The sequence below is a fragment of the Carassius carassius genome, chromosome 42 (genome assembly GCF_963082965.1).
Source record: "Carassius carassius chromosome 42, fCarCar2.1, whole genome shotgun sequence".
Classification (NCBI taxonomy): domain Eukaryota; kingdom Metazoa; phylum Chordata; class Actinopteri; order Cypriniformes; family Cyprinidae; genus Carassius; species Carassius carassius.
Genome location: NC_081796.1, coordinates 6227630 through 6245880, shown reverse-complemented (window position 1 = coordinate 6245880; position 18251 = coordinate 6227630). Strand labels below are relative to the sequence as shown.

The following is an 18251-nucleotide window of genomic DNA, read 5'->3' as shown; positions in this document are numbered from 1 at the left end:
TAATGAACTTCAATTAAATTAATTGCAATTAACAATCAGTTGTCATTTGTTCATTCAGAGAAATTTGAGGACAACTTAAAATCCAAAAACTTCTGGAGACCAAAGAGGGTTGATCTTGGCTTTGGAATTCATCACTACGCAGGCAAGGTAGAAATATTTTTTCAATATTTATTTATGCATCAAACACATTACAAAAACAAAGATATGAAAGAGAATTAAAGGAATTGTTTACCCAAAAACAGGATCTTTCTGACATCATTCACACAAATAAAGGATCCAAACAGAGTTTTCACAGCAATGCCATTAAAGAACAATTTTGGGTTCCCCAAAGAACATTCTATTGAACAGTTATCAAAAGAATTATTTTATTATTATTATTTTTATTAGTGTGAAGAACATTTTTAATAATTTGAAGAACGTTTTTCCACTATAAAGAACTTTTTTTCTGCAATGGAAAGGTTCTGTGAATGTTTTACTGTATGATTTTCTTTTTTCTTCTCAAAAATTTCATATTTTAAACAATGTTAGTAACCAAGCAGTTTTTTGCCCAATGTATAGAAAAAGAAACATGTTTCTTAAAATATCCATTATTTTATGTACGTGGAGTGAATGATGATAGAATTTTTATTTTTGGTTGAACTAAACCTTTAAGTCAAGTTCATCTGTAAGGATAATAGCCTATTGAATGTAAATGAGTCTTGTTTCTTGTGTGGTTAGGTGATCTATAATGCCAGTGGTTTTCTGGCTAAGAACAGAAATGCTCTGCCCGCTGATATTGTTCTCTTGTTGAGGTCTTCAGAGAATGAACTGATCCGTAAACTGGTTACTCACCCGCTCACCAAAACAGGTTTGCTTTTTCCTCTGTACAAATATTTAATTCCTTTGGTTTGTCTTCTGTTTAGTTTCTGTATTCATATATATCTATATCTATATCTATATCTATCTATCTATCTATCTATATATATATATATATATATATATATATATATATATATATATATATAGATATATATATATATATGTGTGTATATATGTATATGTGTATATATGTATGTGTATATATGTATATATATGTATATATGTATATATGTATATATATATATATATATGTGTATATATATATATATATATGTATATATGTATATATATATATATATATATATTTATTTATTTTTTTAATGTTGCTGAGGAACTTACAAATCCACGCCATTTATCCAGACTTGCACTTATAAAGCTTTAGGCGTCTGTATATCATTAGCCCTCTCTGTATCAGTCCGAATTTCTAAACGGTGACCTCTAACAATGGGTCAGTCAACCCGATCATTGTGTAATTACCTCAGTCAATAACAAATTTTTGTCCAAACCTTTTGAAGAACATTTTCTTGCTTTGAGTACATCCACCAGTTACTTTTCATTGGCAAAGCAAGAAACTAACTGAAGCCTGAAACACATGACCCCTAGATTTGGATAGGCGATACATCCATGAATATTTATTTGAAAAAATAAATCCACAATGTGATTAAAAAAAACAAAAACAAAAAAAATAAAAAATTACAAATTTTTGTACATTTCTGCTTTTAAACCCTCTAGTCAACATGCGCCTTAGGCTATCATTACAAGCACAAACATTTATCCTTTCGACTAAGGGGCAGGTGACGAAGGTTCCTAACAGTATGACACATATGCTGTTGATAGATCTTAAGTTGCATTTAAACCTAAATATTCTTCTAGCTGGTGCTCCTCTACGTGACCCACTAGTGAAAGCAATATTACTGTTGTCTGACTAAGCATAAATTTCATGAGCAGCCAAATGATCAGTAAAGTCACATTCTATTAGATTACACTGCATTATATGCCACACCTCAATCTCACAGAATGGAAATGACCTTCCTGCCTTAAACGTTAAAAAGGGATTTTTATTTATTTGTCAAAGCGAATGTATGTAGCACTCTCTCTAGAAAAGAAAACGTGCTCACTCCCATGTGATCTGATGTGATGAAAGGAGGTCATCTGACTGACACAGTCCATTACGTCCAGTGAGATTCACTGGGGATTGTTTCCAGGAATTCTGCTGGGATTTCAAACCTAGGCTTCATTTGTTAGGTTTTTGTTAGCTACTTGAACATTGTGAATCTTATTTATCTGTGAGCACTGACCTCTAAAGTCTGTATATCTCAGTGCCCTTGAAATGGTTAACTTTGCAATAAATGGTAAATTATCTTTGAAGAACATCTAATCTAATGAAGTATCAACAACAGATTTCTAATATGTGTGGTTATCGCATTGAGAGCAGATATTTCCCCTGACCTCTCTCTTTGTGCAGGTAACCTGGCTCACACTAAGGGCAAGGCTGCTAGCTCTGCTCGTATGTGCACACAACAATCACAGCCCACCATTAACTTTGCCAAGGTATGTTGTTTTGCCCACTTCTCCTCTCTGTACTACAGAGCTCCTAAGGGTGACATGGTGATAAAAAATGAGAGAAGAACATATTTCAATGTTTTTGCATTTCCTTGTAAAACTTTTGTGTTTGTTCACAAACCATTGCATTCTCCTGATAAACTTCATATGGAAATAATATGAGGTGTAAGGGAAAATGAAATAAAAATTCACAATATTCAGTTTTGTGAGTGAATGCAAAGTTCCTCAGGCAATGCAATTCTTTTGCAAGAGAACGCACGCACGTCTATCTGGTGAACCAATAGTTTTGCAAGAAAATGTAAATCTTTTGTGAGTAAATGTAAAGTTTTTCAGGGAAATGCAATAGTTGCAATGTAATGCAGTCTCAGCACTATGATATGGTTTAAAACCTGACTGGAAATCCTCACAGATACCATTTTTTGGGGTATCTGAACATAGTTGAGAGGATACTGCCTTTTCTAGTATCTTTGACAGAAATCGGTCTGTAATCAACTAATTGTCTAGGATCAAGTTATATTTTTATAATGAGAGACTTTAATAGAAGCCAGTTTTAAGGTTTTGGGGGCATATCCCAGTGGCAGTGACAAATGAATAATTCAGCAGAGGGTCTATGATTTCCGGAAACAACTCTTTTAGCAGCTTAAATGGTATCGGGTCTACATTAAAAAAGATGTTGTTGGTTAGAAGATTTAACAACTTTATACAGTTCTTCCTCTCCTATAGCAGAGAATTAGTGGAATTTTTCCTCATATGACCTATATTATAGTGCATATAGTTGATACGTCATCTGATGCGATACTGTAACTGATAGCTGCAAAGTTATATTTTTATCTCATATAGTATAGATCTTGGAAGTAAAGAGTAAAAAAGTAATTACCGCTATGCTGCTGGGAAATGTTAGAGCCTTTTGATGCTTTATTTTTCATTAAGTTAGCCACTGTACTGAATAAATACTGGGGGTTATATTTGTTTTTTGCTTAAAGAGATGAAAAGTAAGCAGATCTAGCAGGAGGAAGTACTTTCCTTCCATGCAATACAAAATACCTTTATTTTGTTTTCTTCCATCTGCCCTCCATTTTCCAGACTGCTCTCTTTAGATCATGAGTATGCTTGTTATACCATGATGTCAGAATGTTTACCTTAATCTTCTTCATGTCATAAAAGTTTTTTTTTTTTTTTCGGAGGAACAGACACAGTGTATTTAGTATGATATCTAGGTGACATGAGGCAGCTAGCAGACGGTCGGCTTAGCCAGTCTGTCTGCTTTCTGGCCTTGAGCCCAGCTAGTTAAGTACCAACTCTAAGACTATGTACCATATTTCTAGAAAGAAAAGTGTCATTGCCCCTGTAAGGATTAATACCATTTCTTTTCAACATGTCAGGTTTGTTCCCCTAAAACTTTACCAATTGTCTATGAAACCTATGCTATTCTGCAGACACCACTTAGACTTCCATACATAGCAGCGTTTACTTGTTACCACGGTAAACAAGAATGCGTGCAATGCCTACACATCAACTGCCTAGAGATCCTATGGGCACAGCGCAATCCACTCTCACTGAGGAAAGTTCACGTGCCGGCCAGACTGAACCAGGGAGTGGACATGCTTTCCTTGGACAATGAAGCTCCAGGAGGATGGAGACTACATTCCCAAGTGGTTCAAACTATTTGGTCTGCCTTTAGGCAGGCAGAGGTAGACCTCTTTCCCTCAGAAGAAAACTTTCACTGCCCAACATATTTCTTGAAGGAGTAGAATGATCTGACCCACGAATGGCTCAACTCTCACTTGTATGCTTTCCTTCTGATTGCTCCCTCAGGTCATCAGACAGGTCAGGGAAGTCAGGGGCTCGGCCCTCCTGGTGGCCTCACTCTGGAGGAATTAGACGTGGTTCCCCTAGATGATCCAGATACTATTGGCAGCCTTCACATTTGCCCCCTTAATAGGCATCTTTACAGCTTCCATTAAGGGTGACTAAACCCATTCTGGAGGCTAGAGTCCCATCTACAAGATGCCTCTATGCCCTGAAATTGTGAGTCTTTTCTGACTGGTGTGCGTCACATCATGACCCATCCTCTTCCACTAGGGGAATGGCCTCCTCCTGGGCTTGATCCAGCAGCATTTCTATTAGTGATATTTGTGTGGCTGCCAGGTAGTCTTCACTGTCTACCTTCACCAGGTATTATAACTTGGATGTCCCTACTGGTTACTAAAGTAACCTCGGTTCCCTGAGATAAGGGAAAGAGTGTTGGATAAGCTGCCATTCTATGCGGCTGCATGGGAATGGATGACTGTCTCTATCAGTTGAGAGATTCTGATGAAATGGTGCTCAGAGCCGACTTATATAATAGTTTGCCCCACCCCTTTTGGTGGGCTGAAGTGCCATTTGTTTGTGCAGCTACACAAATGTGAACAAATCAGGCTTCGGTATTCAGAGGAGTTTCACCAGGAGTTTCCAGGAGCATGCTACACAGTGCTCTTTCCCTTATCTCAGAGAACTGAGGTTATGTCAGTAAACATAGCATACTGTATCTCTTAGGAACACAATAGTTTTAGAAGATAATGCATAGGTTTTGGAGTGAATACGAAGTTTCTCGACAGAATGAAAATGTTTTGTGAGCGAGCGCAAAATTTATTGTTGAAACGCAATAGTTTTAGAAGAGATTGCAAGTGTTTTGGACCAAATGCAAAGTTTCTTGAGAGAACGCAATAGTTTTAGGAGAGAATGCAAATGTCTTGGAGCAAACAATTTCTCAGGGACACACAATACTTTGGCAAGAGAATGCAATTCATTGAAATATAATTTTTTCTCCCAACTCTTTTTTTTCCATCACCATGTCCTCTTAGTGGCTATGATTTTTTCTGTTGATGTTACTTTACATTTAAGACTTCCAAATGTAAATGACTTCTGTTATGATTGGCTTACCTCACTGCATATAAAATGATCAACAAGAAGTTGCTGAAGTTGCTTAGTGTTGATATATAAATGTAGGCATTCATAAGTTAGTGATTTTTTATTTTCTTTGATAGGTGTGTCAGTAGTTTCACTATTTTGAATGAACTAATTTTCTTTCCACCTCTGTTTTATCTCTCCATCTCTCCACACTCCATACCCCTCAATGACTTATCCATTCCTCCTTCCTATAATGTCTTCTGTCTAAAGTTGGAAGGTCTTATGTTGTTCAGTACTGTATCATTCAGTGAGGTAATGATCATGTAGTATTTGTATTGTACATTAGAGATGTGCACATAGAGGATAGGCAGCTTTTGCGAGTCAACACTGTGCTCACATTTTAAATGTCTGTTTGTCTATATGTGGGTCTTTCTCAGAAAGGACGGCATTTATGTGCCTGTATATTTTACAGGTTTTAAACATATATTGTGATCTAATATAGGGATATAATGTTAATTATTTCACTATATTATAAGTGATGTAATGTTATTATACTAATCTACCTATCAAACTAATCAACAATTCGACTATTCTGCTTTCTATCTTCAAATGTACTGATAAAAAAAGTGGTAACTTGCTATTGTTATTTAAAGATCTTTTTCTACCTGTGCACAAAGACAAAGCACCATCAGGGTAACACACATGACACTAAAGTAATGCAATAAACAGTAACTAAATTACAGAAAGTGTAACACAAAACACCTCATGTACATTACAGATAACAAAAATGACAACAAACTAAACCATTATGGGTGATTCTGTAAAATATATTCATATTGATATTAATATGTTTAATGAAGTCAATAAACAATAAAATACTGATAAATACTAAAAGACAAATTCACAGTCTGGTCAAAAAGAAATGTATAAGGTTTATGTCAGCAGACCCAAATATGCATATTTTGAAACATATTTTAACGACTTATTTTATGAAAATCAAACAATTATCAAGTAAAATTTTGTTTAGTTCAGTCAGTAAGATCTATCAAATAATGCAACTAAGGTCTGTTAATTGCATCAGTAATCACAGAGAGACACGCTTGGCACCATTTCCTGAAAATGACCCATGTCTGTGAGAATGAAAGACCAGATCTTCTCATATGACCCTACCGGATATCTAATGGCTAATGCTTGTGTAGACTGACTGATTTACAGCTTGATTAGTTAATATAGTACACGTTAGAATTGCGTGTCCCTGTGTGTTTTTTTTTTTTTTTTTTTTTTAGTTTTTTTTGTAGTTAGTTCATTATCCCTAATGGAATTATTAAGAGAACACATACGCTACTTAGAGCTCACATTCAGTTTGCACTCCGAAATGAATAAGGGTTTTCAACATATTAAAAATACATCTTTGATGAAGACCTGCATACATTTTTTTTTTGCATATTTAAGCATACTGTCTTTAGAACATTTAAGATGAAATATTCCATCCATTTTAGCCCACATAAAACAAAAGCACCTCTGTCAGTGTGTGATTCTGCTTTGTGTTCAATGCTGAAACACCTTGATAATATAACTTGGTGAAATATTCATAACTTTTAAAGAAGGATTTTGGCCCCATTGATGACTGGCAAAAGTTCCACATAAATAAATGCTTTTTAGATTGCTTTGCTAATGAATCCTGCAATTAATTGTATCTATATTATTCCTTTACAAATTAAAAATAAATAGTATTAAACAAATCTTACTGTCTTATCACAATCTTTATGTATTTCTTTTTCAGTCTTCCTCCCGGAAATTAACTCCCACCAATGACAAAACAATGCTTGCCTTGCCAGTTGACACTGTACAAACGGTGATTGTGTGTTTACCCTGACCTTTGGCTCTGTCGTAAAACTTTTCTCCATGAAGCAACATGCATAAATTTATTATAAACAGACAATTTTATGTTTATAAAAAAGACCCCAATATCCCTTCTGTAAATTTTCATGACCACAAGTTTTCAGCATGCTGAATATTTTGTGTTTGCAAAGGCGGAGAGCACGGGAGACACCATACATCACCCCAGAGAGACCACCAACATGAAGACTCAGACTGTAGCCTCTTACTTCAGAGTAAGTCTTTTGAAGACCTAATAATGAAAAGAACAAATAAAAACCATCACATTCATGTTCACAGTCTTGCTTTTTTTTCAACTATACTTTGCAGTATTCTCTAATGGATCTGTTATCAAAGATGGTGGCGGGCCAGCCTCACTTTGTACGTTGCATAAAACCCAACAATGATCGTCAAGCCCACAAGTTCGACAGGGAGAAGGTTTTGATTCAACTACGCTACACTGGTATTCTAGAGACAGCTAAGATACGCAGACAGGGCTACTCTCATCGCATTATCTTCGATAACTTCATTGAGAGGTTGAACAGATACTACGTATTACTATAAATCCATGTGCATGAACCCCTTTTCCACCTAAATGATTTCTATGTTAGTGCTGGAGCCAATACTCTGCCAAGGGCCCTGTCTCATAACTGGCCTGTTTTTTTTTTTCAAATTATTTGAGAAATGAACAATGATATTATGTGTCTACATAACCCCACCTACAAACAAAGCCATCATGGAACCCATTATAGCTCATCATGATCTTTGGTCTTAGTTTTGAAAACTTATTTTAACATCCAATGTAACAGCCATCAAAAACTAGCAAAAACCTACATGTTTGTCTGTGGAAATGCATAGAATGGACCACCACTTCAGATACCAGCACTAGCACATTGCTGGTGGAAAAGATTGCCTCCTTAGTCTATAATTTCTCAGTTGTTATGTTCAGTGTTGCCTTTTACTAACCATTGGTCTATTTCAGGTACTCTATATTAGCATTTAGAGCCAATGAGGAGCCACCAATGAATCCAGAGACATGTGTTGCTATTTTGGAGAAGGTCAAACTAGAAAACTGGGTTCTGGGCAAAACAAAGGTTTGTGAATGAAAGGTGTTAATGTTCAGCTGTTAATGTTGAACTGCTGTTGTTGTTCAGCAAACTTCATAAGTCTGATGGTTATGTGTTCAGGTCTTTCTTAAGTACTATCATGTAGAGCAACTGAATCTGATGGTGAGACAGACCACAGACCGGATTGTTCTAGTCCAAGCACATGTACGAGGCTGGCTGGCATTCAGACAATACCGTTTGATGCTTGAAAAGAGAAAACAAAGTGTGGTGCTTTTGCAGTCAGGTAAGTTCATGTTGTTGACTAGATGTTAAAAAGCTGAATACTCTGCTTAACCAGCTCTAAAATCTTCTGATGAGCAAAGCAAATTTAGAAGCTGTTATTACACTATTACAAGCAGGTAAGACAAAAAAATCACAAAAGTATTGAGGACACTGCATTAAGCAGTGGTGGTAAGTAACGAAGTAAAAATTCTTTGCTACTTTACTTAAGTATTTTTTTGGGATCTGTACTTTACTTGAGTATGTTTTATTTGCATCTACCTTCACTCTTACTCCACTACTATATTAAAGACAAAGTTTACTTTTTACTCCGATAAATTTCCCCATGCCCGCTCCAAGTATTTATTACACTGATTTTACAAACCAATAAAAAACGTGGTTTTCTTTTGAAAAAAAAAAGAATGCGCGACTTCGCGAGTTCTTTGCCAACATACGCTCACGCAGCAGTTAGTTCGAGGTGGAAGATGACCGCTAAAACAGGTGATAGTGCAGCGCTTGCTGCCCGCAATGATCCCGAGATTCCCGACAGGGATCACCCATGGCCATATCTCAAGGATATGTTTGAATTCACTGAAGTCAAGGGAGATTCTTATCGGCTGAAATGTCTTCTTTGCCTGCCACGGGTGAATGAAATTTCAGTAGGGCTGTGCAAAACATCAAATACGATTTTCATGCGCATCTCATTAGTAAAGATGCTCCTGTAATTAGTAGTATATCTCCAGCACATGCGTTCAGATCAGGGTTGGCAGGTTTTCACAACAAATCCTTACCAGTTGCTTCTCAAAACTAGTCCAAAACTAGCCCAAGCGCGTTTCCAAGAGGTTACCTGATAAAAAATGGCTTCCCGGGGTTAAAAATATACATTTGTTGGAAGGGTTGCCTTTCTAAAAATCACATTTTAGGAGCTAAATATCAAGTTATTGGGATTGTGGTTTCTTCGACCCGCGGACATGAAAAACAACCACGGACTTGGCAACACTGGTTCAGGTGGAGCGGCAGTTACTACACAGAGCCGTAGTCCACCGGCGACTAACAAAAAATTGTTTCAAAATTGAGAAAAAAATCGATTTTGTGTAGTTTGTCAGTGAATTATGGCTCTGTGTAGTAGTATATGCCAACCAGCGTTGCCAAGTCTGTGGTTGTTTTTCATGTCCGCGGGTCGAAGCGACAATACCAATAACGTGATATTTAGCCCCTAAAATGTGAATGACAGAATTTTCATTTTTGGGTGAACTAACATTTTAAAGAGGTGGTTCTTCCTCATTGATATTCCGAAACAGTCTTACCTTGTATCTTGCACATCTTCTGTTTGATGCAGCTATAATGTTATGGATCATGTCTATTGAAAGTTCAACACCTATACTGCGATAAGGTGCTTCATTGTCTCTTTTGATTGTAAATGTAATAAATTCTTAAGTATCTAATCTCATCATTTGTTCAATTAAAACACTGCATATCACTCCCAAACTCCACAACTGATCTGCTTAATTAATGATATTTACAGTTAATTTGAATATTTACTTTTTACTTCCGGTACTTAAGTATGTTTTAAATCGGTTAATTTTTTACTTTTACTCAAGTGATGTTTGAATGGAGGACTTTCTACTTTTACTGGAGACATATTTTATTTAGATACATCTACTTTTACTTGAGTATTACTTTTGAGTACTTTTACCACCCCTGGCAATAAGTGAGTTTTGAAGGCAAAGACTTACACTAAATCATGATCTCTTCATACAGTGTGCAGGGGATATCTAGCAAGGCAGAAATACAAGGAGTTACAAGAGGAGAAGAACAAAGCTGCTGCAAAAATCCAGGCCCATTACAGGGGACACAAAGAGAGGAAAAGCTTCAAGAGGAAAAAGTAAGTCCCGTTCTTCTTCTAGATGAATTAACCTCTTACTTGGATTTTATTTCTAAGCTAATCTACATCATTTTTAATCAAAGGTCTGTCAGTTAAATTATCTCTTATCAAGCTTTGTCCTACTGATTCCTTCTAGCTATCTAACAAAATGCTGACCATAACATTAATACTGAAGTCCTGCAAGGCAATTTTACCAAATTTGCAGGATAGTGTCACTTGCAAAACTATTCCAACTTGTGTTGGTATGAAAAGGGAGAAGGCGTGAAGTGATACAAGAGGCAACAGGACACTGGTATATTGACATGAACAACTTTGAAGGGTCATGAAGGTCATTGGTTTAAGTCCTGGTTGAGTTAGTGTAGCTTTCACTTTCTGCCCTGCATCCTGAGAGTGGTCTGGTTTCCCTGAGAATACATCCAATACGTTCGGGATAGGTGAATTGGTGACACTAATTTGTCCATAGATGTGAAGGTCTATCTGTCTGCATGTAGTGGACTAGCCTACCATCCATGGTGTTTCCCTGGGATGGGCTCCAGCATCCCAGCAACCCTTTATTTGACAAGTGGTTTGGAAGATAGATGAATATACTGGAATCTTAGACTGCTTAATGCTGCAAATGACCATTCAGAGCAAGGTAGAATCAAGAATTCAATAGTGCTATGGATGTATAAACTGATTTATTTTACACAGGGAAGCCATGCAAAAGGAAAAAGCTGAGAAGACAGAAGAAGTGGAGGAGACCCCATCAGAAGCAGATGGTCCAGTTTCCGAGGAACTTCCACGGGAAGGAGATGAAGCAGTAACGGATGATGCTGATGAAAAGGCTGCTGTGGTACTCCAGAGCAACTACCGAGGTTACAGAGAAAGGAAGAAATACAAGGAGCATCAGGAACGGAATAAGACCTTGACCGGGGATGAGCTGGCCATTTCTTCATCTACCCATGAAGAAGTCACTTCGGGAGAAAATTTGGATTATGTTCAAGAGGTAGTACAGGAGAATATGGAAAAGGAAGGGAGGGAGGCTGAGGAAGAGGCTGCAAGTGGAGAAGATGAGAACAATGAACAAGAAACCAAGGCAGCCACTGTTATCCAGAGCAACTTCAGAGGTCATAAAGAACGTAAAAGACTCCAAGGGGAGGGGAAGATGCCAGTTAGAGGGAAGAAGGAGACAGAGAGTCCTCCAGTTGATGAGGAGTTTCCTATTCCAGATCCACCACCCCCAGAAGAACTGCTGGAATTCACTGAGGACATGGAACAGGAAGATGAGACTCCAGCTCAACCACCAGGAGAAGATGAAGAAGCCAAAGCCGCTGTGGTTCTTCAGAGCAACTTCCGTGGCCACAAAGAGCGTAAAAGACTCCAAGAGGAAGGCAAAATCCCCAAGAAAAAGACAAATGTAGAAATGGCTAACCCAGACACTTCAGAACTAGACATTTCTCTTGAAGAACTTCCACCACCTCCATTAGAATTTGAGCAAGACCAAGAGCTAGATTTCAGTCAAACTCCAGATGAAGAACATGCTGCAACTGTTTTACAGAGCAATTTCAGAGGACACCAGGAGAGAAAGCGATTGAGAGCCGAGAGAGAAGGAGCCATAGGAAATGAACAAGAAATGGCACTAGAGGTGGAGGAGCAGGTGAATGACAAAGTTCTGGACATCACAAATGTTCAGCTGGAACGGAAGAGGGTAGAAGAAGAGGAGAACACTCAGGCAGAGGACGGCCAATATGATGAGGAGCAGGCAGCCATTAAAATCCAGAGCAATTTTAGAGGTTACAAAGACAGAAAGAACCTGAAAGCTACATCACACAAACAGGATGAGGAAGTGGAGTCACTCTTCAAACAGGTTATTGTTTTTTTGTGTGTGTTTATGTAGGTTTATCCTCAAATTACAAATCTGTCATCATTTAATCACCTGGATTATCAATTCAAGATTGATATGAATAATTAAATTGAGAATTTCTAAAAATGAAAAAGAGTGGTATTGTATTGGTAGATAAAATAATATCTATGAATAGATATGAAGAAGTGTAAATGATGACCTTTTATTTTTCAATGGACTAATCTGTCAAAGAGTAGCATAATATAAAATGTGATTTAAGATATACATTATTTGCCTCGTCAATTTTGAGGCTTTTACATTCAGTTGATGAGCTTCTTTGTAATTTGCTCAGGTAACCAGTGCCTCTGAAGATTACTTATCACTGCAGAAGAAGTTAAATGAAATCATCCTTGCCCATCAGCTCAACCCCAGTGAAAATGGAATGTTTGTGAAAGGAAAACCTATGAATGGCTACATGGGCGGTTACCAGCCACCAGGTAAAAGGCCTTCATGAATTATTTCCATTCATATCTGAAGTTTCCTTTTCTCCGACAGTGACTGATCTTAATGCAAGTTGGGCTCAACAAGATGTGTCATAAAATTTCCCCCAGCTGAGCAAATCTGCTGTTCATTTGATATTTCTTATAACATTTGGGGTGATAATTTTTGCAGATTCGATTATTCCTGATATTCACATTCTGTCTAAATGAAACCAGATTATTATGTCAGAAGTGATTATGGATTCTGGGTTAACAGAAATGACCTCCTGATCTGTTTTCTTCCGTCAAATAGTCTTAATCTCATCTGTGAAAGCTGAACTTCTACAAAAATCTTGCTAAAGGGATTATATTTGCTTCGTAAATACTATGGTCATCTGTCACATGTTTATTAATGATTTATTGTCATTGTAAAATGTCTTTGGAAGCTCCACAGTCATAATAAATTAAAGTTTTTCTGTGTGGAAACAATTATTATTGTGCCATTATTATTGTTTCCACATAGAAGTGGCCTTTGAATTTCAGTCACATTTCCATGTACTGTACATGAAAGGTCTTTAAATGCTAATCGCATTGCATGCAAAAGTGCCCCAGCAATTACAGAAAGCATTAATATAAGAGCTGCAAATTGGCTTTATACCTCTGAGCAATCAAGAATTGCTGATGACCTTTCAAGGGACACTTTCAATAAATATAACACACTCTCCAGCCGTACCCACTGGTCCTGGTGGACATTGATTAATTTTCTTTACACTGAAACTTTCTACATGATAAACAGTGCTTGAGTTAGCAGATATTATTCAAATAAACCAAAGGTCATTTGTGTACCTTTTGGTGTTGATCACTAAGAAAAATCATATTTGATGAGGAAGTATTCTTATGCTTGTATTTAAAGTGTACTTACTAAGAAAATACTGGTAACATAAGATAACTTAAGGTTAAGGTTAGTTTTAGAGGTAGCTTCAGGGTTAGTTCCTAATTAATATTACCCAGTTATTGTAAATACTATAATAAGTACGTGCACGTGACACAGGATTAAAATGGTGCTATTTGTTGCTGTATTTCGTGCTGCATTTAAATACATTTATGCCTAAATTTAATGTATTTTAAGTATTCGCTTATCCATATTTTAGCCTCATTAAAAAATAATTTGATTTAATGCATTCTGAAAATATTATTTATGAATTATGATTTAATTGCAAAGAGTTAATAATAAACTAAGGGTTTTTTTTGTACATAGATTACATAAAGTACATACATTTTACCACATATTGACTGACAAATATTAATCTCATCAAGTTTATTAGTTTTTTTATTTTAAAACTGTAATCCATATGGATGGAAACTTTATATGCAAATACATATATCTTAAATTCATATTTTTTTGAGTGGATGGTGGACAAAGGAAGAGGAATGAGAGAAATTATAAATGTATTTACTATGCAGTTCAAGTGAGGCCACATTGAGCGTTTCAATTCAGGAATGTATGAGGTTCAGTGCTGGGGAGGTTAGGATTATTCCATGGGCCCGGAACGCAATTTCTACTGAGGGGATTTGCTGTTTTGGGGGCCCAGAAACCATAGCTGTGCCCCTGCTAGGGTTTAGAACAGAGCTTCATTCTCATTCTTACGTTTTCATGTGTGTGTTAGTATAGGAACACGCTTTGACTAGTAGGGCATTTCTGATTGATTGTTAGTGGATAATTACAAATAGCAAGCCCCAAGGGTTAAACCATGCCTTATGGTTTGTTTGATAAAAGCAAAGGGGTCAAAGGTCAGTTGTATGTTGTGTGCTGATCCTATTCTTCAATGGGGCTCCCCACCAGGAATCTATTTTTTATATTCTCTTTGCATAAGAACAATCCTGAATAGGTTTAAAAGTATTGGATTCAAGGTCAAATATCACAATGCACCATTTATTTGTTGATTGGATTTTCCTTTTGTTTTTCACATTTTATTTTTCTGATCCACAGCCGACACAATGCAGTCACGAACATCTCGCCGCACACAACAACCAAAGACCCTGAACACACCAGAGGACTCCACATACTACACACTCATTCATGTGAGTCAGCAACACACAATATCACTCACTTTATCTAAGGATTATCTGGGCTTCAGTTTTAATGATCTTTCTAATGCCGGGTCTTTTCCAGAGGTCTGTCCAGGACAATAAAAGGAGGTCAAGAAAACAAAGGTAAATCAATTAGCAGAAATGTTATACTAAACAACAATGTGCCCTCTCTCGTAGCAGCTTTGCAGACAGATTGACAAAAACTGTTTGGGAAGGACTACTAGTGTACCACATACTGCATATGACGCACTAGTATTTGAAAACAGCATGTGGTTTGCAATGAAATCGTACTCTATTTATTTTTCATATGCTAGCCAATGCTCCATTCCAAAATATTATAACAACTTAAAATAACTGTTTTCTATTGTAATATATTTTAAAAAGTAATGTATTATTTTGATGGCAAAGCTTAATTTTCATCATCATTAATCCAATCTTCAGTGTCACATGATTATTTTAATGCAAATCGCACCCTGTATATATATATAATATATATACAGGGTGCGATTTGCCGGTGGGGGATGTGTGGGATTTCGCCCTTTCTGGTCAATGTATCCCTGCCTCTGCTTAATTATTTTTATTTTTAATTAAATTTATCCCCCCCTCAAAGTGATCAGTGCTACTACACTAGTGGCGAGACGAATCACGGATCCGTGGTTTGATTAAAGTACATTTTATTTTAAAATGCGCTACTTTGGCTGGCTCTGCCGTGCAGCCTCTCTGTATTCTAGTGATGTGTCGTTCTTGAACGATTCGTTCATTTTGAACGAATCTTTAATGTGACTAGGGAAGAACGAGTCGTCTCGGGGAGTGATTCGTTCAGTCGCGCATGCGCATTATTCTATAGGTTCTGTTCTAGTAGTAGTGATTCACCATACATGTCTATGGATTCACCTGTCAGTCAATGGAGTCTTGAGCCGGAAAGAGAATTGATTAGTTCATAGTTCGGGTCTATCGGGTTTTTGACTCGTTCCTTAATCACGTGACAGCCCCATACGCTAACCCAATGCAGTCTGAGCCGGAAAGAGAATTGATTAGTTCATAGTTCGGGTCTATCGGGTTTTTGACTCGTTCCTTAATCACGTGACAGCCACATACGCTAAAACCAATGCAATATGAGCCGGAAAGAGAATTGATTAGTTCATAGTTCGGGTCTATCGGGTTTTTGACTCGTTCCTTAATCACGTGACAGCCACATACGCTAAAACCAATGCAATATGAGCCGGAAAGAGAATTGATTAGTTCATCTCATGAGTCTTCGGGTCGGGTCGAGTCATTCCTTAATCACGTGACAGCCCCGTACGCTAAAAAAAAAAAAATAGTGAAGTGACATTCAGCCAAGTATGGTGACCCATACTCGGAATTTGTGCTCTGCATTTAACCCATCCGAAATGCACACACACAGAGCAGTGAACACACACACACACACTGTGAGCACACACCCGGAGCAGTGGGCAGCCATTTATGCCCGGGGAGCAGTTGGGGGTTCGATGCCTTGCTCAAGGGCACCTAAGTCGTGGTATTGAAGGTGGAGAGAGAACTGTACATGCACTCCCCCCACCCACAATTCCTGCCGGCCCGGGACTCGAACCCACAACCTTTCGATTGGGAGTCCGACTCTCTAACCATTAGGCCACGACTTCCCAATAAAAACAGCTGGCCAGTACGGGGATCGAACCCACAACCTTGTCGTTATTAGCACCACGCTCTAACCAGCTGAGCTAACCGGGGCCTTACTGTCTAAAACCATAGACAGTAAAAGAATGCAGTATTGAGTCGGAGAGAGAATTGATTAGTTAATCTTTCGGTTCTTCGGGTTGTTCGTTCTTTTGTCCCGTGATGTGACAACATTGGCTAGAGTAATTATTAAATCAGATTGTCTGTATAAACCATACTTTTGTAACATATGACACTTTATAAACATTAAAAAACACTGTGTACATACTTTTGAATTGTTGTTTATTGTTTATTTTTGTGCCATTAAAGCTTTGTAACAAAGAGGACAACTATTCCAAAATAAATCAAAATAATAAAAAAGTATAATAAAGATAAAACTAAAAGATAATAAAGCCACAGGGTCTAATAACCTTAACAAATGAACTTTAAAAGTACAATATAAAAAAAGAAAAAAAAGAAAAACTAAATATTGCACAACAAGCTTTGCTTTTTTCATATATAATAATTTAAAATGAATACATTTTAAAATAAATAACACTTTTGTGCCAAAATAAAAACTTTATATCAAAGAGTATAACTATTCCCCAAATAATTTTAAACCATTTAAATAAAAATAAATGAAAATGAAGAGATACTAAAGCTACGGAGCCTTATAGCAATAACAAATTACCTTTAAAATCACAACAACAACAAAAATATTGCACAACAAGCTAGTCTTTTTCTAAATAAATAAAAATAAATAAGCTTTAAAATAAATAACACACTGTGGCTATATTTTTAGGACTTGCTTTAAGGCATGTTTGCATTAAAAAAAAACAAGCTCCCTGACCTTGGATGGGCTGAGTCTGTTTCTTCTATCTGAGATAATCTGCCCAGTTTTAGAAAAAATTCTTTCAGATGGCACAGATGTGGCCACAATGCAAAGTCTTGTCTTTGTGACTTCAGAAAGGCTTTTGTATACTGGTGAACATCTCCTCCACCAGGCCAGGGGGTCTGATGTGTGGGGTAAGAGTGGCTCTGCAAGGTAGGCCTGCACCTTTATAGCATCTGAGGTCTTAGAAGAGGTAGCAGAAGGCCTCAAGCTTGCTACCCTCTCGTCAAAGTCTTCCCAAAACATGGCCCCTGCACTGGCAGTAGCACCAGGATCTGAAGTATCCTCCTCACTCTGAGCTGGGTTAAAACTGTTAAAGCTGAAGTTATCATAACCTTAATGTTTTAAACTAACATTAATAATTCAAATTCAAAATTTTATTTGCTTTTAATGTATATGTCATTATGTCCTTTTTTGAGCAATCTTCTTATACATATATTACACCAATATGTCAAGTCTGCCTAGGAAAAGCAATTATTATACTAGCAAACTCAAAATTGGAGTAAAAATGAACAAACTAGTATAAATACTTTTTATTGTAAGCTTGAATTATTATATTATTATATAGCCTAGTGTTTATTTACCGATAGACAGTCAAAAAGACAAATTAATCAATATTTTATTTATAACAGGGTTTTATTTATTTATAAAATAATAACAAACCACAGATCCTCAACAAACAGTAACAAAAACACAGTGACAGAAATGTCAGAAATAGCGTATGGGTCTGTCACGTGATTAAGGAACGAGTCAAACTCGACCCGAGACCGGAAAGACTCATGAGATGAACTAATCAATTCTCTTTCCGGCTCAAGACTGCGTTAGTTTTGCGTATGGGTCTGTCATGTGATTAAGGAACGAGTCAAACTCGACCCGAGACCCGAAAGACTCATGAGATGAACTAATCAATTCT

General features: G+C 36.9%; 1 protein-coding gene across 4 annotated transcripts in view; it reads left to right on the top strand.

The window, feature by feature from the left end:
• The window catches only part of LOC132124167 (myosin-IIIa-like), a 74095-nt gene that overhangs the window by 52225 nt on the left and 3619 nt on the right, over positions 1-18251 (top strand). For 2 of the 4 annotated variants that reach the window (XM_059535049.1, XM_059535048.1), the window contains 14 exons: positions 59-147; positions 718-847; positions 2324-2409; positions 5581-5622; positions 7094-7165; positions 7344-7424; positions 7519-7724; positions 8171-8282; positions 8376-8538; positions 10275-10398; positions 11089-12244; positions 12573-12717; positions 14690-14781; positions 14873-14913. In XM_059535049.1, coding sequence (XP_059391032.1) covers positions 59-147; positions 718-847; positions 2324-2409; positions 5581-5622; positions 7094-7165; positions 7344-7424; positions 7519-7724; positions 8171-8282; positions 8376-8538; positions 10275-10398; positions 11089-12244; positions 12573-12717; positions 14690-14781; positions 14873-14913 — 2539 coding nt within the window. The remainder of the gene's footprint in view (positions 1-58; positions 148-717; positions 848-2323; positions 2410-5580; positions 5623-7093; positions 7166-7343; positions 7425-7518; positions 7725-8170; positions 8283-8375; positions 8539-10274; positions 10399-11088; positions 12245-12572; positions 12718-14689; positions 14782-14872; positions 14914-18251) is intronic. The other 2 variants (XM_059535051.1, XM_059535050.1) reach the window with 1 other exon arrangement.